At 33.9% G+C, this 27,992-nt stretch overlaps 1 protein-coding gene across 3 annotated transcripts; it reads left to right on the top strand.

Moving 5' to 3' along the window:
* The first annotated feature begins 909 nt into the window (after positions 1–909).
* On the top strand, positions 910–24,744 carry LOC143246374 (thymidine phosphorylase-like). 3 transcript variants are annotated; one of them, XM_076492958.1, is made up of 10 exons: positions 1,034–1,051; positions 4,800–4,885; positions 11,337–11,495; positions 14,089–14,291; positions 15,189–15,417; positions 17,014–17,132; positions 17,939–18,104; positions 19,185–19,415; positions 20,851–20,979; positions 21,977–24,744. In XM_076492958.1, exons 3-10 carry the CDS (start codon positions 11,363–11,365, stop codon positions 22,135–22,137), a joined length of 1,371 nt encoding a protein of 456 aa, XP_076349073.1. In that variant the 5' UTR covers positions 1,034–1,051; positions 4,800–4,885; positions 11,337–11,362; the 3' UTR covers positions 22,138–24,744. The 3 variants fall into 3 exon arrangements, with proteins under 3 accessions (XP_076349074.1, XP_076349073.1, XP_076349075.1); XM_076492959.1 differs by lacking the exon at positions 4,800–4,885 and having other exon boundaries at positions 910–1,051; XM_076492960.1 differs by lacking the exons at positions 1,034–1,051; positions 4,800–4,885 and adding an exon at positions 6,290–10,443.
* Positions 24,745–27,992: the final 3,248 nt, after the last annotated feature.

The following is a 27,992-nucleotide window of genomic DNA, read 5'->3' as shown; positions in this document are numbered from 1 at the left end:
AATATAAGATGCATACTGCTTTGATCATATCAAATCTTTCAGTTCACGATTCTTGAAAATCTGTACTGCTGCTGCTCCTTCCATTTGAATGTTTTTTGTTGTTTTTTTTTCTTTGATGGTTGAGCTGACGTTCTAACAAGCTGAAAAGACTTAAATACAATTTAAAAATATCATGCCAATTGACTTAAATACGGTTATTTAACTTATCGTAACATAACAGTATTAGAAAATTTGTCATTGATATAAAAAAGAAATACGTAATTAACTAACTGATCAAAAATATATTCATGCAACGCCAAATAGCATAATTTCAACAATATAACACCTATATTTACTGCAAAAAATAAATGCATATTTACCGTTATTATTATTAAATATTCAGCATTTGCTCACAAACAACAAACAAAAAATATAAGCAGATTGAAGCCAATACCAACAGTTTACTCTTATTCTTACTTAAACACCGAGTCCGCGAATAATTAAAAACGTCATCTAATGTCGCATGTTCCCGTATTGGCAAAGCTGGCGCCAAGAGGGCGTAAGACGTCTCCTTCGAACATTTCTTACTGCATGCCACTCACCTAAAAATGTTCTTCGCGTACCATTGATAATGTTTTTCTAAATTAATATACTGTATTTAACATAATCATCTGTTATTACCTATGAGCTGAACTACGCGTTGTATGGACGAGTGAAATAAGAACTCATTTGTAGCAAAGGATAGGAAATTATGGTTTTATTTTTACTTTTCTGAACATAATAAAAATTAAAATACATAATGGTATCAATACTAAAAAGAAAGACGTTCTGTTTTCAAAAATTTTATCATTATTAAATTAGATAGGGTATCCAAGTACCCTTCCCACTTTTGTAATTCTTTATCACTGTGTCAAGTTTGGTGCTGATTAATCAAGAAACGCGGAAACGTATAAGGAACAGATAAGATGATATATATACGGCTGTATATTTTCTTCCTGGCACGTACGTTATTTTAAATAGTTGATGACGTTTTGGGAAGAAATTGGAAATTGGTTTACAACTGTTTGAAGTGGTAAGGAATTAAATTTAGGTTAAATGACTTTGTTTTAGTTGCATGTTTGTATGAAATGACTAACCTGATGTTTCGGGTTTGGAAGTTATTTTTATAACACTGTTAATCAACTTGCTATAAAATTGTTATATGACATTACATAGATCCACCAATCTCTTGTGTGTCGAAGCTGGAAGCATCCAGTTCAGTAGAACTATCTTGGATATTATAATTTAAAAAAAAAAAGGGAGTATAAGCTGTTTCCAGATTGGTTGCTTGTTGGACTCAAAAGAAGAAACAAAACGAAACCAAAATGTGACAGAAATTTATGTTTTAATCATAAGATAGTTTTATGATTCAGATTGATTTTGGTTCCTTATTAATAAGTAATAAACATTTGCTATAAGTTTAATAAAGTAAAGAGCACGTGACGAAAAATATCAAAAAGAAATAATAACTTTTCTATTAAGTAAAATAATTTGAGCATTTCAACACGTATCCGGTAACTCTTAATATAAATATTGCAGTGTAGTATCAGTTGCTTGGCAAGACGCCCAACTATATCCATGGTTACAATCAAGAGTCTAGGAGAACGATTCTAACATATTTTGTTTTGTTTGTTTGTTTTATAATTTTGCGCAAAGCTACACGAGAGCTATCTGCGCTAGCCGGCCCTAATTTTGCAGTGTAAGACTAAAGGGAAGGCAGCTTGTCTTCACCACCCATCGCCAACTCTTGAGCTGCTCTTTTACCAACGAATAGTGGGATTGACCGTAACATTATAACGCCCCCACGACTGAAAGGACGAGCATGTTTGATGCGACGGGGATTTGAACCCGCGACCCCTAGATTACGAGTCGAACGCCTTAACGCACCTGATCATGCCAGGCCTTCTAACAGATGACTACCCATTATATTCACAAATATTGCGATAAAAAACAGATATCAAAACACGGATTTCAGCATTATAAGCCACCAGGGGAATCTAATATACTAAATTCTAATAATAATAATAACGACACAATGCAGTTAGTAAATTGACAGATGAGAAAATATGGTTTGCTCCCTCCGAACTAGGGTCCAGTATACTAGACACGAATAAACGAACTAAACAGGTAATTTAATAAGTAGAAATCGGTTTTTGATATTGTGATTCTTACAATTATTTGTGTTTATAATTCATGTTTTAAAGTTATTTTAACACGTAAATTAAGAACTTAGCAAAATACTCATTCCTTTCCATGTTTATGAATTATTTTTAAACTAGTGATTTAAATATTATTTAACTAACTGTGTGATTACGATATGTGGGTGACACGTATAATACGTCGTGGCCTGCTAACAATACGTTAATGGAAAAAAACAAACTAAAACAAAACATAAAAATTCGGTCACCATATTTAGCCCACACTAGAGAGAGAATGGAGCGGTTCTTTTTCGTTTTGATGTGATTATTAAGTAATTAAAGGTTTACTTTCAACATTGGTGTAGAAAGTTGTTTTCAGCTGTCATGCTCCTCACAGGGAACCGTGTCATCACTTGTCACAAAAATTATACGCTTTATCCAAGGTTTTCTTTAGTGCTTTAAGTGTCTGTATTTATAGGATCCAGGGCAACGTCTCACCTACATGATTATTGCCTCTCGCTTTAAAACGAACACATTTTTGTGATGTTGCTTTCCTATTCATAAATAGTTTTGTAAAAATTTGGCTTTGTTTTAGCAAAGTACAAGATGCTTGCTTTGTGAAAAATTATAATTATAAGACTTGAATGTGGTAATAAAATAAAGTTGACCACCAGAATTTCTCTAATTTTTATTAATATTCAAGAAGTCTCTTTTTGAACGATGTTTCAATTGTGGGCAATTGCTTTAAGTTTTTCTTTAGATGAATTAAATCGTCATAGTATTTGTTTGTGTTCAGAAAAAAATGTGTTTTTTTTCATATGCCTTTTGTATTTTCTAATTATTTTTAACATATTTTGTGCCCGGCATGGTCAGGTTGTTAAGGCACTCGATTCGTAATTCGAGAAACGCAGATTCGAATCCCCGTCACGCCAAACATGCTCGCCCTTTCAGCCGTGGGAGCGTTATAATGTTACGGTGAATCCCACTATTCGTTGGTAAAAGAGTAGCCCAAGAGTTGGTAGTGGGTGGTGATGACTAGCTGCCTTCCCTCTAGCCTTACACTACTAAATTAAGAACGGCTAGCGCAGATAGCCTTCGTGTAGATTTGCGCGAAATTCAAAATAAAATAAAATAAAACAATTTTTTGTCTCTTGTGTTCGACTGAAAAGTGTTTGACAATTTTTTTATTGAAATAGAACAATTATTTTCTAATGAGACACCAATTATATGCAACAAAATGCCAATATTTTTGTAACAATGTGTAATTTCTCATCTTGTAAAATCCAATTTTTAAAAATATATTTTGTTTCTGTAGAGGGCGTAGCGATTTGGCTAATTATGAACATTATTCAAATTATGTTTTCAGGTACGTAAGTTGTCTCCTGTTATAATCACATGGTTTTCTTGATTACGGCGATGTGGATTATTGCTGAACTATGCACAAAATGATCTACATTAATCCACCATCAAGAAACTGTCAAACAGCGTTTGATGTCTTTTTTTTTAAGTTTTATTGCGCAAAAAAGTGCAATGCTATGCTATGTTTTAGTTTTATATATTTATTTTATAAGTTGCAAGGTGCTTACAGCTGTGATAGTTACACACTCGCAAATAATTATCATCCTAACGTATAGCGTGCTTCTTATTGTCAGGGGTTCCATTCCCTTCGGTGGACACAGTAGATAACCTTATGTGGCTTTGATATAAGCAAACACACGCACGCGCTTCTTATTGAAACACGATAAGAAAAAAAATAACTTAAAAATGTATTTACATAAAACACCTGAAACTTTATAAAAAGCTGGGATATGAATGTAAATCAGTAAAATTACTTAATGCTTATTTTTATTGTAGAGAGTTAGGTCTAAGTATTCTATATAATGATAATACATAAAAAACTAAAATTCCCCTGGTATTTTATAAATGTCTTGCGATACAAACCCTAAGTTTCCAGTACTTCAAACAAGCAAAAGTACTAACAAAACAACAACATCCGATAACAGACAGCTTAGTAACACGTTTCAACAAATTTTGAAATCGTTCTGTCATGAATATTTTACATCGATTTTCTCTGGAATGTATTTTACTTTCGATTAAAATAATATAAAATGTTATGAAGAAAAGAATTACAAGACTGAAAAGTTATAGTAAGATTCATTTTTGTACAATGTTCTTAAGGCCATTAAAAACAGTCTAGTTTTCGAAACTTATTCAGATTTTTCTGCACCAGACTACCATTTCTTAAATAAAAGGCGCTGATAGTCCCTTAGTAGCTTTGTGCGAAATCAAAACACACCCTTAAAAACAACAAAAGACAAGCCATCTTGCTCTGAACTCCTACGAGATCCGTGGGGGCGTTATAATGGGTCAATCCCACTATTCGTTAACAAAAGAGTAGCCCAAGAGTTGGCGGTGGGTGGTGATGACTAGCTGCCTTCCCTCTAGTCTTACACTGCTAAATTAGGGACGGCTAGCACAGATAGCCCTCGAGTAGCTTTGTGCGAAATTCCAAAACAAACAAACAAACAAACAAACCTACGAGATCAGAAGCAGGAAGGAAATAACTGGTTTAATGTGATTTGCTAATCTTTAACCTTGAGAAGACAGCGCGATTAAAGTAACAGTTATGACTTTAACTCCCAGATTTCTTTTCCTGTTCACTGAATCTTCTCGAACAAGAATACGACAGCGTCAATATTCACATTTCTTTGGACAGCCATACAAAAGAAGTAAGTTCACTTTCGTTTTATTAACTGTGTGTAGCGTATATGTCTTTTTATGAGATATTTAAAATATGTTTACACCTTTGACTGAACAAAGCTCAACATTATGTTAAAAATTGAAAGTGAAGAGGCTAGTAAGTGCAATTTATACACGTATTGGGCACTCAGTTTTTAATAACTATTATATAAAATATGGTGTTTCACTTAAAAGTATTTTGATTTTATTAGGCATCCATATTAACAGTGTTACAAATAAAGGTAACCTAACTGTAGGAGTAAGTTGTACGACAGAAGCGTAACTAGCATGGAGATAGCTTGTTTGTTTTCAATTTCGCACAAAGCTACTCAAGGGCTATCTGTGCTAGCCGTCCCTAATTTCCCTAAAATCCCTAATGTCCCTAAAATCAGGGGCTCTATTTCTCCCCAGTGGGCACAGCATACAGCCTAATGTAGTTTTGCTTTAAGAAAAACACATGTGTTTTCGTAATATTTTAAGATGTTATTTTCTGTATAAATACTATAATTAAAAACATATATATATCTGTGTTGGTTTTTGTAAAGCTTTTAATTTTACAGTAATGAACCGGACGTGGCTAGCATTTTGAACTGTGAATTAGAAAAGTTTTTGCGCAGAAACACCCTCCGCACTTAGGGTCATTAACGCGCTGTAAAGGGTGACAAGCATATCCCATTATGAGGGGTAGACAAATGTAGCCCCAAAGTTGGAGGATGGTAGTATTAATTACTGGTTTCGTTTTGGTGTGTTAGTTCCAAAACAGAAGGCCTGCCATGACTTGTTGGCTAGGGCACTCGACTCGCAGTCTGCGTGTACGCGACCTCGAATTCTGTCACTCAACGTGTTAACCCTTTTAGCCATGAGGGGTTTATAATATGATGATCAATCCAACTTTTTATTGTTAAAGAGTGACCCAAGAGTGTACAGTGTGTGTTGTTGACTAGCTACTTTCTCTCTAGTCTGTCACTTCAAAATTAGAGATCTTCGTGAAATTTGAAACGAAATCACAAGGTTGATCGTAAGGTTGATTTCTTTCTGAGCAATCTTTGTGACTTAGTTGTTCTCCAACCAGATAATACCTGTTCCACGCAGGAAGTATATTGCACAATACTGCCTGTTATTTAAGGAAATCAACACCACTATCCTTCAGTTATTATTTAGGTTATATTCAGAGGATACAGCCCCACATGGCCACTCACTAGGTGGCGCTAGTAACATCAAATAAATATCAGATTTCTTGTCAGTCTGTCTGGAATATCATATTGAGTGAGTACAAAGTGCAGGGTTAAAAACTGAAGATATCCAGATACAAAGGTGATCCGTTGTGTTTAACATTTAAATACTGTATTTATTCGTAGCTTATGATGAAAATTTTCCATTTTGTTTTAAACTTCGTGTCCAGTTTCATTACTTTTTATTTTTACATCAGTTTGGTTAGTAAGAGTTAAGTATCACTCAGAAATTAACATCTTATGCGACTATTTTGTTATTTCGCGATCTTATCCGATATCTCTAACGTTAATTAATTTTCACTTATCTGTAGTACAGTTATCTGTTCATGCGACTTAGTTTTTTATTTTGTTTTAAATTTGGCGCAAAGCTACACAAGGACTATCTGTGTTAGACGTCCCTAATTTAGCAGTGTAAGACTAGAGGGAAGGAAACTAGTTATAAACCCCCACCGCCAATACTTGGGCTACTGTTTTACCATCGAATAGCGGGATTGACCGTCACAGTATGACGCCCTTACAGCTGAAAGGGTGAGCATGTTTGGTGTGACAGGGATTTAGAACCCGCGACCCTCGGTTACGAGTCGAGTGTCTTAACCACCTGGCCATGCCGGGCCAAGTTTGTTTATTTATTTATCTTGGAAACATAAGGTAATGCAATCTTTAGTTCTACTGCATCTGGACTTTGCTCTCTTTGGATGAGTCTCCTGTACAATGCTAAAAACAAATGATTTGATTTCCCTCGGTGGACTCAGCAGATAGCGGGATGTGGCTTTGCTATAATAAAACATAAACCCTTTGGATGATTGTAGAAACTGTGCATCGAAAGCCCGGTTGAATTCGTCTTAAAATTATTATCTGTTTAACTTACAAGTTCAAAATACTTAAGTTTCAATTATCAGTTATCTTTATACATTCTTTATGCACGGAAAACAAAGGTTTAAATTATACTGTTTATTAATTGACAGTGGGTGGTTTGATTTTAACTTTACATATCTGGAGGAACAGTTGACGTTCTTTGCTGCTGTGACGAGTTTATTGTTTAGTTTTCTGTCCTCATATCTGATGTCTTTCTCGAATTCAACAGTGAAGTGAATGGATGGATATTGATTGTTAAGATAAAAGAGTAAGCCTTGAAAGATCAGAAAGGTATGGTCTACCTAATCCACAGTTTCAATTGATTTAATGAAGATCAGCAAGGTATGGTCTACCTAATCCACATTTTCAATTGATTTAATGAAGATCAGCAAGGTATGGTCTACCTAATCCACAGTTTCAATTGATTTAATGAAGATCAGCAAGGTATGGTCTACCTAATCCACAGTTTCAATTGATTTAATGAAGATCAGTAAGGTATGGTCTACCTAATCCACAGTTTTAATTGATTTAATGAAGATCAGTAAGGTATGGTCCACCTAATCCACAGTTTCAATTGATTTAATGAAGATCAGTAAGGTATGGTCTACCTAATCCACAGTTTCAATTGATTTAATGAAGATCAGTAAGGTATGGTCTACCTAATCCACAGATTCAATTGATTTAATGATAGCAGAAAAGCAATATTTATAAGTTACTACATGAAAAAGTGATATAATCTGTTTTATGTGTTGTTAAACACAAAACTACAGAATGGGCTATCTGTGTTTCGTCCACCACGCGCATCGAAACCGTGTTTTTAGCATTTCTAACCTTCAAACGTACTACTGAACTAATGGGGGGAGCCTAGTGAAAGTTTGTTTGTTTCTGAATTTCGCGCAAAGCTACACGAGAGCTATCTGCACTTGCCGTCCCTAATTTATTAGCGTAGATCTAGCTGTCTCTTCTCTAGTCACATTATAACTCTATTTACCGTCACTTATAACGACCCTACAACTCAAAGGGAGAGCATGTATGGTGTGATGTGGATTCGAACCCTCTACCCTCAGATTATGAGACGAGCGCCTTAACCTCCTGGCCATGCCGAGCCGCCTAGTGAAAGTGGAAAGCCTATTGGTGTGCTATTGGCCACCTTATGAGCAGATTTTTACAATGAAAAATAATTAAATTGTAAGCAGAATTCGAGAGGTCTGAAAATATTAATTGATGTTCTAGAAAAGATGGTGCTATAATTATGCAGCACGTTTTGTTTTTACTATATTAATGACTGCCATCACAGGCATAGTTCTGAAGAATGAGGTAACATTAATTGTGACCAAAATATAATATTTTTCAAATTCATATTTATTGGTGAAATCCATAGAGTCGTTGAGAAAATACTTGGAATTCTCTGCTGAGGGTTTTAAGGTGTTCTATAGAAATTTTACAGTGATGCAGAGCTGAGAACTAATGCCAGTGCAGTTCACGATTGGTTGAAGGCTTATGAAATATAAGCAAATCTCAAAAGTGAGGAGAGGCAGAATAATGGATAAATATCTGTTTATATTGTGATATCGTATTTTTTGTTCTCGCTATTTTCTTAACTCTCGTAGCAGTTCGTTCATTTGTTTTTCTGTGTTTAGAATAGTGTTTTTTGTTAGAGATACTTGGTGAGTCTGTCAAGTGTTATTTTACATTTATCCCATATTTTGATATGTTATTTTCACCTGTGGGGAAAGACTATCAATTGAAACGCCAATTTACATATATATAATGAATATTTTTGTTTGTATTTAAGCACAAAACTACACGATGGGCTGTTTGTGCTCTGCCCACCACGGGTATCGAAATCATGTTTTTAGCATTTCTAACATTCAAACGTACTACTGAACTAGTGTGATATAGCCTAAAAGTGCAAGGCATGAATTTGCGACAATAGTATACGAAACGTGGAGTGTAGATATTACAATATAGTATTATAAGCACTATGCTATGCCAATACAAAAAGCAAAGGGGAGAACGGAATTCCAATAACTCGTTTGAAAATAAATGAAATTTCACGCACTCTTAAAAATGTGCTGTTTTACTCCAATAAAAAGTAAAGTGTGTATAAAAACCCTTCTAAGGTATTTATGTTGCATAATCATGCATTATTTGTTCATAAATATTTTATTTATGCAATAACGGAAATATATTTTCGTAAATAGCAGTTAGAAACGTGCATATTTAAACAAAGTTTTCGACTTTAGTCCAAACTAGGTGCTAATGCATTTTTCAACTCGTGTTCTGATTGTGTATTAACATAATTTTTAAAAAAATAAATTACACTCGTACTTTCCATAGGGCATAATCAGCAGTTTCTTCTAACAGAAAATGAAGTAAAATTGGAGTCATGTTTGATCTTTATTTTTGCACATTTCTTATACTTACATTGTATACGTACGTGCGCACGCACATGAAGTAGTCAGTATGCAAAACGCTAGAGACATCAGAATTGGAAAAAGAAGTGATTACTGATAAACAGCTTAATATGCTGACAAGAGGTTTATTGTAATCACTGTATAGGTGGTTAACAACGTTACACAACTTTATATAATTATATTCACTTTGCGTTTCAACTAAATATTATCGTTGTTAGCGGTTTTCTCATTTTTAAATTTAATAACGTTTGTTATATTGAGCTTATTGGTTTGATTTTTAAAAGACATTCTCGAGGCCAGATTTCGTATCCCATTAACTTATCGAAACCGGTAGATATTTATCGACTATTTGTTTGTTTGTAGTTATACACAATGCTGTTCGGTAGGGTCTGATCAAATAATCAGAATTTTATGGGATGATGGATTTATTTCTGTTCAACATTTCGTCTGTAACAGTAACATATAATCATGTATAACATTCAAGGTTTACAGATCCACTGTACACACTGAGTTCTACGATATATCGGGATTTAATGGGAAAACTGAAGTCGATAAAGCTCTTATCATAGTCATGAATGCAAGCGCAGAGTATTGACTCTTACGTGCCTCGACTATAAATTCTAGTTGTTGTTTTTTTAATTTTGCGAGAAGCTACACAAGGGCTATCTACGCTAGCCGTCCCTAATTTAGTTGTGTAAGACTAGGGGGAAGGAAGCTAGTTATCACCACCAACCGCCCACTCTTGAGCTACTCTTTTACCAACGAATAGTGAGATTGACTTCCACATTATAACGCCCCACGACTGAAAGGATGAGTATGTTTGGTATACCAAGGATTCGAACCCGCGATCCTCAAATTACAGGTCGAGCACCATAGCCACCTTGCCATGCCTGGCCACTTAAGATGTTGAATGGCGGACATCAAATAAGGGCGATGGATCCTTGTGTTTATTGTTACTTTAAGAAATGTGTACCTATGTTTGAGGCAACTTGGGAAAAAAATTGTGCCATCTCAACCTTGAAGAAAGTTAGTAGAAGAATTATGGTGAGGGCTTATTTTAGTTGTTTTTTTATCGACTGGTAATAATTAAAACAGTCACAAACACTTTGAAATATACAAAAGTATATTTGGTAATATACTTTTATACCTTTAATTTAGCAGGTTAAAACTGAATTTCCAGATTAGTTTCCGGCACATGTAGAGAGCAAAAATCATCTCTCATCTGTTCTAATTTAATGTCGGTATTTGTTTTTTCATCGAAACACACCTCCTGACATGTATAAGGTTGAATAAAGAAACATTCAATAATTTAAACACACGTCCTTACAAGTGTAAGGTCGAATGAAAACATCTAACAATTTAATTCAAGTTATGTGTGCATTCTAATCAGTATTTTGATAATACCACAAGTTTTAGACCGTGATAAAAGAAAAACAATTTACACAAAGAAACGTATCTGTCTATTTGAAAGTCAACTGGAGATATATAATATTTTTTTTTTAAATTAATTTTTACTTATTTCTTCCAGTAGTGGGTTTAAGGTTGTGTGGACCCAGGAGTTAATAATTTTTGTGTGCCCTATATCTCATTTAATTTTACATGGAATAAAATTATCAATGGGTTCCCGTTAAGTCCATGGGCCCTGGAGCTGAGCTCCCTCTAGCCCCTATCTAAATACATTATCGATTTTATCTTTGTTATTACCTTTAACCAAGGTTGTATATGTATATCTTTGGTTCTGTGACATCAGAAGAAATAGTAAGATTGTTACCATGCTCTTGATTTAGACCATGATACACTTCATATCAAACAATGCGTACTTGAAAGACAATTGTTTTCTAATCAGAGTTACTAAAAGAATATAACCACGCGTATAAGTAAAAGTGTTTATTTCAAGGGCTAAAGAAATCATTACTTATCCGTTTTTCCGTCTTCAGGACTGTTCTAACTATTCGCTGGCAAAATGTGGACTATCACTGAACTAATAAAGAAGAAACGTGATGGGCAGCCTCTAACAGAGGAAGACATCAAACATTTCATTGCGGCTGTTGTTTCAAATGAAAATGGATATAACTCAATCACGGAGAGTCAGATAGGTAAGTCGAGTGCAGCATGGCTTATGAGTTTTTGTTAGCATAACGTGATTTTGCATCTGTCGCTATGCGCATAATAAACCTTCCTTCAGTTGGTACAATCGAATACTTTAGACTTTTGTATGGTTATTAGCAACGTTTTTAATTTATACGTTTCTTATAATTTGTACTGGTGTTTTGTTGGCAGAGAGTTTAACGTAACGTGATAGAGATGGTTTTTAATATATCTGGAACGCTTTTCAAAGATTAGGAACAATATGGCTCATATGAAAAAAAAATCTAGTTAATCTAGAAATAATTAATGAATTATTGAACCTTGTTAGAGTGAGTTACCGAGTTCGAGTTAATGAGTTTGTTAATCACTTAATGCATAATTTGCTCGTTATTATGTTACTATCGGGCCCGGCACGGCCAGGTGGCTAAGGCATTCGATTCGTAATCCCGGGGTCGCGGGTTCTAATCCCTGTCACACCAAACATGCCCGCCCTTTCAGTCGCGAGTGCGTTATAATGTAACGGTGAATCGCACTATTCTTTGGTATAAGTGTAGCCCAATATTTGGCGATTGATTGTGATAACTAGCTGCCTTTTCTCTTGTTATACACTGCTAAATTAAGCACGGCTAGCGCAGAAAGCCATCGTGTAGCTTTGTGCGACATTCAAAATAAAACGTACGTTACTGTCGGCATGGCTTAGTGGTTAGCGTGACGAATGTTAATCAATGGTTCCTGGTTCCTCGTCCTGTTATCGCTGAAACGAACAACAACAAAAACACGTTATACACTTTTGGGACTGTGTGTGAATCATAAAAGCAACAATAATGTCTGAATATTCGATTAGTCTACGAGTTGGTGGTAGTTGGTGATCGCTACTTTCTAGTTAGTCTGTCATTTCCAAATTATGAACAGTAGAGCAGATAGTCCTCTAGTAGCTTTGCCCTAAAATCAACAAACAACATCAATAATGTTAACTAGTTAATTGGTTGGTTGAATACTGTAAAAATTGATGTGTGTTTCGATGAAGAAATAGACATAAAATCTGTAAGTAAGTGAACTGCTTATTTAGCGTCTATTGTGAAGTTAGGCCTACTGGTTATGCTAGTTTTATGGGATTTGAAAGCTGAAGCAGCACTAAACTTTCCCCTTTTTGTGGAATAATAGAGAAAAAAACAGCAGTAGAAATTATTAGAACACTGGTGTCATAAGTGTGTAGCTTAGAGCTTTACCATAGACAAACAAACAATCTATACATGCTACTATTTAATACATAATAGCACGTTAAATTGTAAAGTATAAGACGGGTTAAATTCTTCACTGTGTATAACACGATTGGTTTAAGCCTCGCTACGAATAAAAAGATTGATTGAGTCTCTGCTAAATCAGCAATAGAGTTATTTGAAAGAATTACATCAAAAGATTTCCCAAGAAGAACGATGCGTGTGTGTGTGTTTTTTTCTTATAGCAAAGCCACAGCAGGCTATCTGCTGAGCCCACCGAAGGGAATTGAACCCCTGATTTTAGCGTTGTAAATCCGTAGACTGACCGTTGTACTAGCGGGGCGCAAGAAGAACGATATGACCAACAAGTACATTTTGTAAAATTTCTTAAAATCACGTTTTAGATATTTAATTACCACAAAATCCTATGTTTTGCTGATTTATTTGCAAGTAAAATAATAATTATGTTTATACCATTTTTAAATGGGTGATGACATTTTAATTTGTTTACCCAAATACTGTAACTTTAGTAGGCTTAATGCGAGCTGAGAATACCACAAGCTGGGCTAACCAAGACTGAAATTGATTTTGACAAGCAGTCGCGTTTCTAATGTTTCTGAAGTGTGCCTCAGTTTTAGTTTATTTTAGGTGTCTTTTTAAAGATAAGGATACCGTTAATTCAGCTATGCTTATCTTGCTCAAATAAGTAGATATATTCTTCCTTAGCATGAGAGTTTGATTAAGGAAGGCGGTTGAAGTTCACGATCGAATGTTAAGAACTTTAACTGTCTGGTTGTGGTGGATAGACGCTTTAGTTCTCTCCCACTTCAACGATTATTAAACCGAAGTAATGATGGCGACCATAAAAGTTTTGCCTCCGTTTATAAAATAAATAAGTTCTATAAGTTATTGGTTTGAGAGTCAGAAGTTGAGGTTGTGGGAACGAACTTATTTCGTATATTACTGATTCACAATAAAAAAGCCTCTGCATGGCCAGGTTTGTTAAGACACTCGACTCGTAATCCGACGGTTGCCGGTTCGAATCCCTGTCACACCAAACATGCTCGCCCTTTCAGCCGTCATAATGTGACGATCAATCCCACTATTTATTGGTAAAAGAGTAACCCAAGAGTTGGCGGTGAGTAGTGATGTCTAGCTGCTTTCCCTCTAGTCTTACACTGCTAAATTAGGGACAGCGAGCGCAGATAGCCCTTTTGTAGCTTTGAGCGAAATTCAAACTAACAAACAAACTCAATCAAGATACAAGATGACGTTATTATTTTGTACTTTTTTTGTGGATGTTTTTTTTTAAGTTGTAAACTTATTTGTAATAAGAGAGTGTTGCACAGAACATTTTATAATATTTTATCTCGTTGTTTAGGCGCCATGTTGATGTCCATTTTCTTGAATGGGATGAATGACAGAGAGACGAGTATTCTCACACAAGAAATAGCCTACTCTGGAAAAAAGTTTGAATGGCCAGCTGAATGGAAGGAACTATTAGTCGACAAGCACAGTACTGGAGGTGTTGGTGATAAAATCAGTAACGTGCTGGTTCCCGCTCTTGCTGCCTGTGGACTGAAGGTAAGAGAAGTAAGATAACGTGAAACGCCAAATTTGAAATTAAAGACGTCGTGATACGTCATTTCTAATGGATAAAAAAGTATGCCATTTTTACCGCTCTGTTTTTCGCGACTGAATATATATTATATGGTTATAAAAAATTGGCACGATGAAAGGTTAATTACTGTCATTTAGTGGATGACCTTTCACTTAGATTTTCCTCTGTTCGTACTGATATTCTCATGATTCTAAAGTGTACTTTTCAATGACATTACTACAGAAACGACAAAATGAACTTCAGTGGAGATGTATAGCAAACTGAACTTAAGTGCCTTTAGATAAAGACAGGGTGAGATTTGTTTATAAATACCACTGGAAAATATTTTTGTTAATAACAAGAATGTACCTTACTTTATGCTATTAGTTCGTAGTGCATTTTCAGATTACTGTATTATAACTCACGTTAATCCGAATGGCATTCAGCGCTAAATAATTGCTTCTGTTGAAGTAGTGAGTATAATGAAATATTAAAGGGTGGCTGAAACTATTTTTAAATATTCTACTCCTTAAGTCGTTCAGTAGAAGTTACCATTAAAAAAATGTACACAGCCCTTTGACTTTACTTGTTGTGGGCAGATTCTGTTTTTTTGTTTCAGAGTAAAACCTCAAATGTTAGTATTGCATGTCTTGACACTTACCGCCATCTTGCTGGCAGACTTTAGATACTGATGACCATGTTTCACTGAGAAGATTGTTCTAAATGCAGAGATTCACTGTGATTCTCTGAATTGTGTGTGTTTTGGTAACCAAATCCCGAATGTTAGTGTCCTTAGGCCTTTATCCTACCTCTGAACTATTGATTGTAATATAAAAGTAACCAAATACCCTATTTTGAATTCAGTTTGTTTATTTATATAGATACCAATGATATCTGGCCGAAGTCTAGACATCACAGGAGGTACATTGGACAAATTAGAATCAATCCCAGGATTCTCTGTTTCCTGTTCACCGAAACAAGTTAAACAATGTCTTGAAGAAGCAGGATGCTGTATTGTTGGACAGACAGAGGAAATTGTTCCGGCTGACAGAATATTGTATAAGATTAGGGACCTCACTGCTACGGTCAACAGTGTTCCTTTGGTTATTGGTCAGTTATTGAGTTTAGAATTAAAGTATACCACAAGTAACAGCATAAAATGAAGTATTAATGACAAAGACGACATATATTACATAGCTAATTAAAACTTTGGTATTAGTGTTTTAATTACAGCATGATTCTGAAAATTTTACTTTAATTTTAGGACTGTAATTTATTCTTATTCAATATACATGTTGTTTTTTTAAAATTGGTATCCTTTCTCAGTATGAAACAATTTATGGCGACTTATAAAGGATTTGGAAAAAAATTTAATTTCAGCTTTTACCTTTACTATACAAACAAGTAGTGCATAGATATTCTAATTATTACTATCCATTTAGTTTGCCCCCCGCTAGTACAGCGGTATGTCTCCGGATTTACAACGCTAAAATCAGGGGTTCGATTCCCCTCGGTGGGCTGAGCAGATAGCCCTATGTGGCTTTGCTATAAGAAAAACACACACACAAAACACACCATTTAGTTTACAGGAGCTATTTTTTAACTCTACTTTCTACGATTCCAAATTGACCCAAATGGATACATTTTCTGTAGTTAGTACCATCTGTTGCACATTATTAGAACCTCTAAGGCATTTAAGGCGTATATTTTATTTAAATAGATAAAAATGAGACTGTAAATAGTGCACAATGCATTTTTTAGCTTTCGAGTTAAAAATATCGCATAAGAGTTTAATATAATTTACTTAGCGCAAAGATTTCATAACATAATTATGAATATTGCAAACTACCTTTTGCTAAATAAGTTACAATTCATAAACTCTCTCATAATTTATAACATATTATATTTAGTCCTATTTTTCATAATAGAAAAAAAATGTAATTGTGTCAGACATTTGATCAAACGGACATCAAATTGTAACTTTGTTAAAAAAAAAAAAGTTTTATTTTTAGTTTTTCTTCCTGCCTGTTTCTCTTGGATTATGCATGTTATGAACAATGTATATTAAAGGAATAATTTGGAAATTGCGTGGCGATTTAATGGCCGTTAAATACTGATTTCTATCCAATGACATGTGAGTCGGCCCGGCATGGCCAAGTGCTTTAAGGCGTTCGAGTCGTAATCCGAGGGTCGCGGGTTCGAATCCCTGTCGCATCAAACATGCTCGCCCTTTCAGTCCTGGGGGCGTTACAATGTGACGGTCAACCCCACTATTTGTTGGTAAAAGAGTAGACCAAGAGTTGGCGGTGGGTGATGATGACTAGCTGCCTTACCTGTCTTAGCTGTCTTACACTGCTAAATTAAGGAGGGCTAGCACAGATAGCCCTCGAGTAGCTTTACGCGAAATTCAAAACAAACAAAGACACGTGAGTTCTTTTTTTGAAGTACTACTTTGTTAGAAAAAATATATTATATATAACTATTTTATGAATATCACGAAAATGTTATTAATAAGTGACATACGTTTGAACTTAAAGTATAATATTCTTAAGAGGTTGCAAAAATAAAAACCTTATTTGTAATTGACAGATTCGTACAGGAAATTTAATTATTAAGTTCAGAAAACGCCGTGTGATGCCATTGTACAGAGGGTTACACGTCAATTTCTATATTTATAATTTTTAAACTGATTTTCAATTTCTTTAGCTTCGATAGTCTCCAAAAAATTAGCAGAAGGAATTTCCGCTTTAGTATTTGATGTCAAAATTGGCAGAGGTGCACTATTAAAAGAAGAAAAGGAAGCTCGCCACCTTGCGGAAGAATTGGTAAGTGTTGAATTTAAAAGAATAGTTTTTACAAAATACAAAATATAAATTACATGCACCCAACACACTGACATACACCCAAAACTTGTATTTGCTCATTTTGAGTTATTTTAGTCGATTGATTAGCCATGTTTTAGCCATTTTACATGGAATTTGGTTCAAATATACTTTTCTATAGGTCCCACACAGTTACAAACGAAATTGGTGGACTTGCCTATTTGTAATACTTATAGGATAGTCAAGATGTTACAAAAAGCAAAATTTTAGGATTTTTGACAATTATCACGCTGTATTTCGGACAAAGAACGTGATTTGGTGAAAGATACATTTTTTACAGGTTCAATATAAATACGTACAAAAACGTGAGACATGCTCACTTTTGGTCATTTTAGGGGAGAGGTCAAAAGGCTAAAAAATCCCATAATTTTGGGATTTAAGTAAATTACGTAGTCTTGTTTCGACCAACTTACATGAAATTTAATATAAAGATACTCTTTGCAAGTCCCAAACAGAAATATAGACAATTTTGGTCCGTTTTTCAGAGAGGAAAATACAGTTTGAGGTTTTCTTTAATTATTCATGCGTATGTCAACGAACTTGCATTGACTTTGGTACAAAAATACGCTGTTGCAAGCCCCAAGCAATGATGTAGACAGTTTTTGAGTTCACCGTGTTTTCCGCGATTTTTCTGGTGTTGAGATTGCATGTTTGAGATACGAATGTTGACCCCTTTAATTATGGTGCTTTTATTTAATTTTATTTTTTGTATCCTTTGTGAGGCAACGTTTTATTTTTACCCTTCTCAGGTCATTGCATGTTCGATTAACCATATGAAGACTACAGCATTTCTAACAAGTATGGATGCACCTATTGGGAAAATGATAGGTAATTCATTGGAGATAGTTGAGGCTTTGGAATGTTTGAAAGGAAGCAGAACTTCAGAAGATCTTCTAGAGCTTGTCGAAGGCCTTGGTTTGTATAAATGCTTTTAGCATTACTTATTTTTATTCAATACTGTTTTAAAAGCTTGTTTGTACGTACTTCTTTACATTGGATCTTGAAAGTATTATTTTCTAAAGACAGCGCAGTCAGTGTTGTTTGTATTTAGTACATTTGATTTGTAAATTGCTGAGTGTTTTGTTAAAGCATTTGTAGTTTGAACACTTTTGGAAAAAAGGGAGTAACTGTCATCAACATTTTCTATATTTTATGAGGTCCACTACGAAGAAATTTAAATCATTTGCTTTATATTAAAGAAGATCTGTCGGTACATTAACTACAGATGAATCTTTTTCGTTATAATTGGTCCGGCAAAGCCAGATGGTTAAGGCGCTTGTCTCCTAATCTGAGAGTCACACCAAACATGCTCGTCCTTTCAGTCGTGGGGGAATTATGAATGACGGTCAATCCCACTAAACGTTGATAAAATAGTAGTCTAAGAGTTAGCGGTGGGTGACGATGACGAGCTGCCTTTCCTCTCGTCTCAAACTGCTAAATTATGGATGGCTAGCGCAGATAGCCCATGTGTAGTTTTGCGCGAAATTCGAAAAACAAACAAACATTATAATCGCTCCTTAGGATAAAAATCTTTTAGTTATAAATGACAACGTTTTTCTTCGGTGTCAGTCTCCAAGTTTAAAATACATAGAAATTAAACAGGGTATTTCAATGTCGTTGAACAAAACCAATTCATATATATATTCATTCAATTTTATTTTAAATCGTTTCATGTCATAAGTTTCAAAGTTATGCTTGTGTTTATCAACTAAGTAAAAAAAAACAAGAAGAAGAACAACTGAAGATTGGAACTGTTTTATTATTTAGTTTCGTACATTTTGATTCCACTGTCATCCTGAAGACCAAAACCTTCACATTCCTCTTTGGATACGAGGCTTTCTAGAATATTGAAATGAATTCGTTTACGTGTACAGACACACTTTTAAAAGTATATAAAAAGATAGTATGATATGTAAAAAAAAGGAAGTGCAAACGATTTTCTTCCCTCAAGTACATTTGAGTTTTAATTAATGCTTTTATATGCAAATTGTTTAGGAGGAGAGCTCCTTCTACTGACACGAAAAGTTACATCAAGGAAAGAGGGCGAAGCAATGATTAGACAAGTTTTGGGTGATGGTTCAGCTTTGGAAAAATTCCGGAAAATGATGGTTCTTCAAGGCGTTGCCTCTGATCTAGCAAGAAAACTGTGTGCGCATGATGTCGATCCACGAGAATTGCTCCCTTCTGCACAACACGTGACTCGACTTTACTACCAGGGTAATTCAGGTAAAATAATTTTTATACAAGTAAAGAGTTGCCACTGTTTCTTACATAATAGCAATTAGTCATTTTTTCCCTTATATTTTTACTTATTTCATTCTTTGTTTGAGGAATTGCGTCTGAATTGAAATTTAAGATTATAATTTTCGAAAGAGATTTATTTATTTGATTATTCAGCGTAAAACTCCAATATGGACTATTTATACTGTGCTCACCACGTGGATGATTCCGGAATAAAGTTAACATTTTGAGCCATACTGCTTACCTGCTAAACCGCAGGGGAAAAAATGATGTTTCAGATAACCGAATTAAATTATTTTAGAATAACAATAGTTAATGTTCACTCAATTTCAATAATCAAATAACTAATGTTTTGTTTTTGAGTTTATTTACTTCTTAGCCTGATGGTTAGGACGCTCGACTCGTAATCTGAGGGTCGCGCGTTCAAATCTTTTAACAATAGGGGTATTATAATTTGACGGACAGTCCCATTACTCGTTGTTAAAAGAGTAACACAAAAGTTGGCGGTGGGTAGTAATGACTAACCGCTTTCCCTCTTGTCTTACTCTCCTAAATTAGGGACGGCTAGTGCAGATAGCCCTCGTGTAGCTTTGATCGAAATTCAAAAACAAATAAAAGACGTTTCAATCACTGGTGCGATCACTCTCAACTTCTGTACTTGAAAATGATTCCACTAGTGAACAAAACGTCGTACCTCTTCTGAAAGCAAATATCTGTCGAAGATATAAATTGTAATAAAATATTTTCTGTGTTTGACAAAATCCTTCTCCAAAATTAAATTTTGTTACAGTTTGTACGTATTCCTTCTTATTTCTTTAGAATCTGTCAGAGACAAACCGAGTAATGTAAGAAAATCACGTAAGAACTACTTTTTCACTAAGATAAATCAGGGTTGTTAGTAATTCTACAGCCATTGGCTGCATATAATAAGTTAACTGCTATTAATTTGATTTATTTTACATACGTATAGAAAATATATCAACTATTCATTTTCCCACTGACACCTAAAATGTTCTACCATTCACTAGAATATTTTTATTTTAATCCTAACATATCAGTCAACAGAAATAATCATCTATTTCAACCGAAAATAAAATAACATGTTGCACTTTAGCCACTTAAGTAAAATCAGTGCCTAGAATTTGCAATTTCTTATTCTTAAAATAACTTCTGGACCTGTTTTACGTCTTATGTTATTCCTCTAACTTTTTTTTCATAATTGCAAAGATAATTCACAAAATTATATTAATTTATGAAATGTGAAAATCAAATCAAATATACTTTCTGTCTAAACGTAAGATTTGAGCCTCTTTCACGGTTTAACATAACTAAACGTGAAAAACTGTAGTATATAAAAAATGGAACATGTAATGGGAAAAATACATTTTGAGTTTGATAATAAACATTTGCACTGGTATAGGATACGTAGAAAATATTGAAGCTTTGAATTTGGCTCAAGTGTGGAGAGAAGAGGCGAGCAGAGATAGATGTCTTAACTGTAGCGCAGGCGTAGAACTTTTGACCTGTATTGGAAGAAGAATAGAAAAAGGTAATTATTACTTTACATTATAAAATTATATTCGATGATTGAATCCGTTTGTAAAAACGTTACCAGATAAAGAATTAACTTCTGTTTAATTTTTCTTTACTTCTTCTCTTAACAAGATCAGCTTTACATACAGACTTTCACAAACACACACGTACTAACGTTGAGAGGAAACAGAGTAACTACCACTCACGATTAGAAAGTGTAGTTACAGTGAAATATGTTTTTCATTTGACATATCAGAATCAGAAATTTTGAGTACGGAAAATACAACTTGATGTTACGAGGGAAGTGCAAACAAGAGCTTCTTGAACTTAAGGACTAATTTTATTTGCTGTCGTAGTTTTCACAAGTGACCACTAGATGGCAATAAATAACTCATAATTTTTTTAATTCTTTCACTAATATTATTGTCAATGAACTGTTTGTGGATTTATTATTTTTCACGCAATGCCCACGAATTTTGTGTAGTAGAAAAGTGAGATGTATTTATTTATGAGTTTTGTACTTTGCTGAACCCTTTTGATTTCGAAAAAAATGAAATTCCAGTCATAATACAAATAAGTAAGTCTTAGTAATGACTTTTTGTTCCTCCATAATCTAAAGTATAAAAGAAACGGCAATTAATATTAGAAGGAGTTAAGTGAACAAAAAAGAAGAGAAAGACAAAAAATTGACGACTTAAATTGTAAGGTTAATAAAATGGTGGTTTGATGACATAACGTGTTTTTTACAAATTTTCACCAATAAAAATTTTCTTATTACATTAATTTCTTCCGGTTTTTTATTTTTATTTTGGACTTTTAAACACATTCATTTCCTACTTAAAATAGTTGATGCACCAATCCTAGAGCAGCTTTAAAAACTTCTTTTTAGATGTACATATTTAGCACTAAAACTAGCGACCCATTCACTACAAATAGTAAGAACGAAGACAGATATGCTTTACTTGAGCAATAATGTAAATAAATTGACCCACATATTTTTGTGTTATCTGTAGGAGAACCTTGGGCAGTCATTCACCACGAGCAGGATTATTTAAATGAATCACAACTTTCACGACTTGAAGATGCTTTACGAGTAGTTCCAGATAAAGTTTCTCGACCTTCACGCATTATCGACGTAATCACATCAGAAAAATTAAGTCCCAAAATGAAATAATGTCGTATGTTCCTCGCAAGTAAAGTAAAAGATATTAGGTTAACCACCTACATAGTTTTATGATTTTTTAAAATACCAAATAAAGTTTACACAATATATTTTTTCCGATATATTACTGTTAAAAAATACTGTTTGGTTTTTGGTGAAATAAACAACATATTCAAGGAGTTATATATCACTGCTTCTATTGAATTCATATTTACTAGCGTTTACTTACAAAATATAATAAGTTTAGAACCAGTTTATCCTCTAAAACTAAAAAGACTATTAGAACACATCCTTTATCGAAGATGATTTAAAATTTAGTTTTAAAATTTAATCTACCTAAACATAACACATTTTATAAAAAAAAACAGCCTACAAAATTGTAAAGGACATATGAAACTTTCTCAACGTGACATTAAAAATTTAGTTTTGGAATTTAACCTACTGAAGCAGAACACTTATTAAGACAATATAAAAATAGCAGACATTATTGTAAAGGACATATACAACTTTTTCAATGTGATATTAAAAACTTAGTTTGGAATTTAATGCATAAGAACAGAGCACTTTTTATGATGGTATAAAAATAGCTGACAAAATTGTAAGAGACAAATAAATTTTTTAACGTATCAGTTAAACTGGTCGAGTTGCGTACCAAGCTTTTCTAATTCTTTCAAAGTTAACTTTTTTTTCCTTTTTAGAATAATCACTCGGACGTTTTACACTTGTTACAATGCCAATTTGATCGTATTTATCTACAGTAGTTCTTTGTTTGTTAGGAATTATGCAGAAAACTATACAATGGGGTATTTGTGCTCTGCCCATTACAGGTATCGAAACCCGATTTTTAGCGATAAGAGTTTAAAGACATATCGCTATGCCGCTGGGGAGCTATAGTAATTCTTTTGAAAAAACAATGAAGTTGCTAAGGTTGTATTAGAAGGACCATTGTTTATCGTTGAAATGTAAGATTAGTGGGAAATCTGGAGTTTAACATTTTACGAACGTAAAATTGAATGCTTTCTTCAGAAGTTTGCACGTATTTGTTTTTCTGAGCGCTGGTGAAGCTTTACGTATATAACAGTAAAACTTGTGCGAATATACTTTAGCATTTCAGAGTATAGTTCTGTATGATAAAGTTCACTCCAATCCATATCTATTTTCTTTTTCTATACCTAAATTCACATGTGAAATATTACATCATTTCCAAGTGAAGTAAATTAGCGACAAATGTAATATCGAATTCATTGAAAGTTTATAGTGGGTAAGTGGAATTTTTAAAAATTTTTAGACTGAGTAAAACGTTTCAATTATTATAGTTCAGTCATTCTCAGGTACGACCCGGCATGGCCAGTTGGGTTAAGGCGTTCGACTTGTAATCTGAGGGTCGCGGGTTCGAATCCCCGTTGCACCAAACATGCTTGCCCTTTCAGCCGTGGGGGCGTTATAATGTGACGGTCAATCCCACTATTCCTGGGTAAATGAGTAGCTCAAAAGTTGGCGGTGGGTGGTGATGACTGGCTGCCTCCCGTCTAGTCTTACACTGCTAAATTAAGGACGGCTAGCGCAGATAGCCCTCGAGTAGCTTTGCGGTAAGTTCCAAAAACAAAACATTCTCAAGCACAAACAGAACTAAATGAAACATAATGATTTGTGACTACTAATCTACCAAAATTTTAGGTTTGGTTTCGTTATATAATTATGATATGTTTAAGGCGTCTCTAAACGTTGCATTTCGTACTCATTTATAAGTTACATCAACGGTGAAAAGGACTATGTTATTATTTATCTTTTCTTTTGTTGCTTCAGAAAGAAATATTTTTACGTTTTTTGTTTAATCATCTAGAAATAACACAATCATGGTAAGTAAAATGACTTAATTATTTTAAATTATATTTTATTATCGTAACAAATTTAGTGCAAGACAAGCTGTAATGTTTAGATTTGTACGCTTAGGATAGCTATTATAAACAAAATCCAACAACCTGCGTGGATTGGTAGTTTTATGAAATCTACCAATCGTCAGGGATGGATACAGAGGGGGGGATACATCCCCCACTAGCCATACCAATATTGTGTAGGTTTATGGGAAATCAGAAATATAAGTACTGATCATCTCAGTTAGAATATTTTTGCTGTATGTTTACTTGTAATGTGTTATTGAGGAATATATGAAAGTTCATTGTCACATGCACTATGTTGTGTGATTCCGTATAGTGCTGTATGATTACTTTGTAACTTGATATTGAGGAATATATGAAAGTTCATTGTCACATGCACTATGTTGTGTGATTCCGTATAGTGCTGTACGATTACTTTGTAACTTGATATTGAGGAATATATGAAAGTTCATTGTCACATGCACTATGTTGTGTGATTCCGTATAGTGCTGTACGATTACTTTGTAACTTGATATTGAGGAATATATGAAAGTTCATTGTCACATGCACTATGTTGTGTGATTCCGTATAGTGCTGTATGATTACTTTGTAACTTGATATTGAGGAATATATGAAAGTTCATTGTCACATGCACTATGTTGTGTGATTCCGTATAGTGCTGTATGATTACTTTGTAACTTGATATTTTAGAATAAAATCAATAAATGAGAGTTCATAGTCATATATGTTTCTTTTCTTTGTTTCTAAGTTAATTTCATAAAATTTACGTTGCAATAACAAGGAAAAGTTTACTTGTGGTCGGGTTTAAGTCACTGTTACTTAGTCGATCATCCCCCCCCCCCACCAAAATCCTGTATCCACCCCCTGCCAATCGTTACGTCTCCATTATATTTACTAATACTATTCATTCATTCTTTCAAAACAGTTTGTGTTTTCGCTTATAAAGTGTATAAATGACTAAATTTCTCAATGAAAGATGTTTACAGTTTACAGAAAATTAAATCATTTCGGTGAAATAGACTAATATTTATATCAGTAAACAATAACTAATAACACACTTCAAATCTTTCTTATGATAATCATTATACCGTCTCAAAATAAGGTGGAAAAACACTGAATATTTTTTTTCAAACTAGTTCTTAAGAATTCACCGTCCTCGAAAATTGGTGAAAAACATAATCTATTGAACTAAAAATAACATTCAATTCCTCTAAAATACTTACATTTCTAAAATTTACTATACCGCCTTTACGTCACACTAGTGTTTGATACTAGGATACAGATCTATCATATCTTGGGTAACTTAATTATCTCTTTTGCTCTTTTTGGGACATGGCATGACCAGTTGGTTAAAACACTCGACCCGTAATTTGAGGGTCGCAGATTCGAATCTTCGTCACGCCAAACATGTTTGCCTTTTCAGCTGTAGGGGCGTTATAATGTGCGGTCAATCCCACTATTCGTTGGTAAAAGAGTAGCCCAAGAGTTGGCGGTGGGTGGTGATGACTAGCTGCATTCCCTCTAGTCTTACACTGCAAAATTAGGGACGGCTAGCGCAGATGGCCCTCGAGTACCTTTGCGCAAAATTCAAAACAAACAAACAATTAATGAAAGAAATATGAAGTATCAATTTGGCCCGGCAAGGTGAGATAGGTAAGGCGATCGACTCATAATATGAGGATCACAGGTTCGAATTTCTTTCACACCAAACCTGCTCGCCCTTTCAGTCGCGAGGGCGTTAAATGGTGACAGTCAATCTTACACTGCTAAATTAGGAACGACTAGCGCATATAACTAGTTCAGTTCGTTTTGATATTTTCATAAAGGTTTTCACCAAGCTCTGGACGATTTTGTTTATTAGTAGGTGTTACCGTTAAACCTATTTTTCTTTGAACTTATATAAATTTTGATAAATTCTCTCCCATTTACATTCGAAACGTTCCAATCCTACTTAACCGAAAACAGTTGTCTTCTTCTAACGTTTTTATCAATTTGTGAAATTACAACTTTATTTTTCGTATCTAGGATTCTAATCTTATTTCCCTTTCCTTCCTTATGTTCCATTGTGGTACAAAACCCTTTCTGTTGTGCTCCAGCTATACGTTCTATTTTTCTTCAGTAACTGTTGTATCGTCCTTGATGTCGAAGGTTTTTATCATTGAATTTTTTACAGAGCTTTTTTCCTTTTGATCTTTCATAATTCACGTTTCTAGATGTTCACACTTGTAATCCAGCTTTCCTTTAAACAACCTGTTTTTTCTTTGTTTGCAATTTTCCTTACTTTTGTTCTCTACTTTTTCGATCATTTTGTCTCTTCCATGATTTCTTTCCCACACACTTCGTTCTTTCTTGTCTACGATCTCAAAATATTCCATGGTTTCATATTCATGTGTTTAGTCTTATACATTTTTCCTCGCTTCGATTTACATTTTCTTATATTTAAATTTGTACATGCTTAGATTTTCACGTATTTAAATTTAGATCTGTAGATATTCTACAGCGTATTTCTTAGAGCCTGTTGGTATGATGTTTTCTCAAAAAACAACTGCATCATAGTATTTCGAAATCTGAGTTGTACGAAAGAAGAATCTTCATTTTTGTATTTCTTTCAATAAACTGTGTAAGTCATTCGCTCTTAAACTTATCTAATACAAAACTGTTTGATACAACAGATATATATTGTATATTAATATCATATTTGTTAGTTATTTTCAAAAACCACATTTTTGTTTAAATTAAACACGCTTGTTTTAGAAATTTGACGATCTTAACGTAATTTTCTAAACTTCTTGATAATAAGTTTGGATATTCCTTGGATAATTAATACTTTTTTCTTAACCACATATAAATTTAACGGGTTACATCTATTAGATTTCAGTGAGAGCATTCAAGAGATAGTCTTTGATTTGTTAGAAAATGACCCAACATTACGTGAATACCTGAGACTGATTTAATTCAAATTTTTGAGATAAGTATATCTCATTATTTCTTGTTACTCACACTTAGTTGAATTTGTAGGTAAACTTGAATTGTGTCTGAAAAGATGGCTGTTATGCCACGAAACTTGTAATACAGAGAGTTTGTTTGGTTTGTTGAGCAATTTCACCTAAACCTAAGCAAAGATTGTTGGAATACTCTTCTATGAACGGACAATGAGATTTGACCTTCACGTTGATAGCTCCACACCTCCAAAGTATGATGGTTTTTCCCTTATTTTGAAAGAGGTCTGGAATCATAAAAGTCACATTTATAATACAAACAGGCTAATCATTAGGCTACTCTTGGGCTGTCAATAATATTAAGAAATTAGTTCTATAAATGCAACAATCATTTGCTCATGTTTGTGTGTTACTTTTGAATTGAATACTATTTTCAGTGGGTACTTTATCACACCATTTTAACACATTCAAAGATTACTTCAAGCACGATAAACAGAAATACTAAAAATACTGTCACAACCTGCTATGATTGTTCAGGTGAGGGAGCGTTATAACTGTGACAATCAATTCCACTACTTGTTTAAGAGTAGTTGGCTGTTGTTAACTGATTTTTATGTTTCTAATCAACACTTCTAAGTTAGGGTTGGCTATTTCTGAATCTTGGTTTTTTTTCATGGACATCTAGTCCATGTGCTGCGTATGGTGCTGTTAAGTTCGAAAATACTAATGTAAAAGCACGTGTTTAGTTCACCATTTTTACATAACTGAAGCAATTAGTTTTAAAGAAATATATATATATATATATACTTTAATACAAGGCTTGACGTTACAGCCTCATTGGAAGTACTTAAACGTGTACTTAGACATTGAAAAGTTAGCCAAGTACATATGTATGTTACTAAGTTTATTGAGTAAAAATGTCTAAACCACAATATATAACTTATAATGAAGAGAGGAACATTTTTTGCGCGTTTATTTACATCTTTTATTATTGGAAAGCCTAAAGTGCAAATGCCCCTTACGAAAGTTA

The sequence above is a fragment of the Tachypleus tridentatus genome, chromosome 3 (genome assembly GCF_004210375.1).
Source record: "Tachypleus tridentatus isolate NWPU-2018 chromosome 3, ASM421037v1, whole genome shotgun sequence".
NCBI lineage: Eukaryota > Metazoa > Arthropoda > Merostomata > Xiphosura > Limulidae > Tachypleus > Tachypleus tridentatus.
This window is presented reverse-complemented; position numbering and strand designations above follow the sequence as displayed.

Bases quoted from the DNA above. Each gene is read 5' to 3' on its own strand.
- LOC143246374 (XM_076492959.1), top strand. From the start codon at position 11,363: ATGTGGACTATCACTGAACTAATAAAGAAGAAACGTGATGGGCAGCCT. The intron at 19,416-20,850 runs GTAAAATAATTT...GCACTGGTATAG, and splicing joins TTACTACCAGGGTAATTCAG to GATACGTAGAAAATATTGAA. The intron at 20,980-21,976 runs GTAATTATTACT...TGTTATCTGTAG, and splicing joins TGGAAGAAGAATAGAAAAAG to GAGAACCTTGGGCAGTCATT.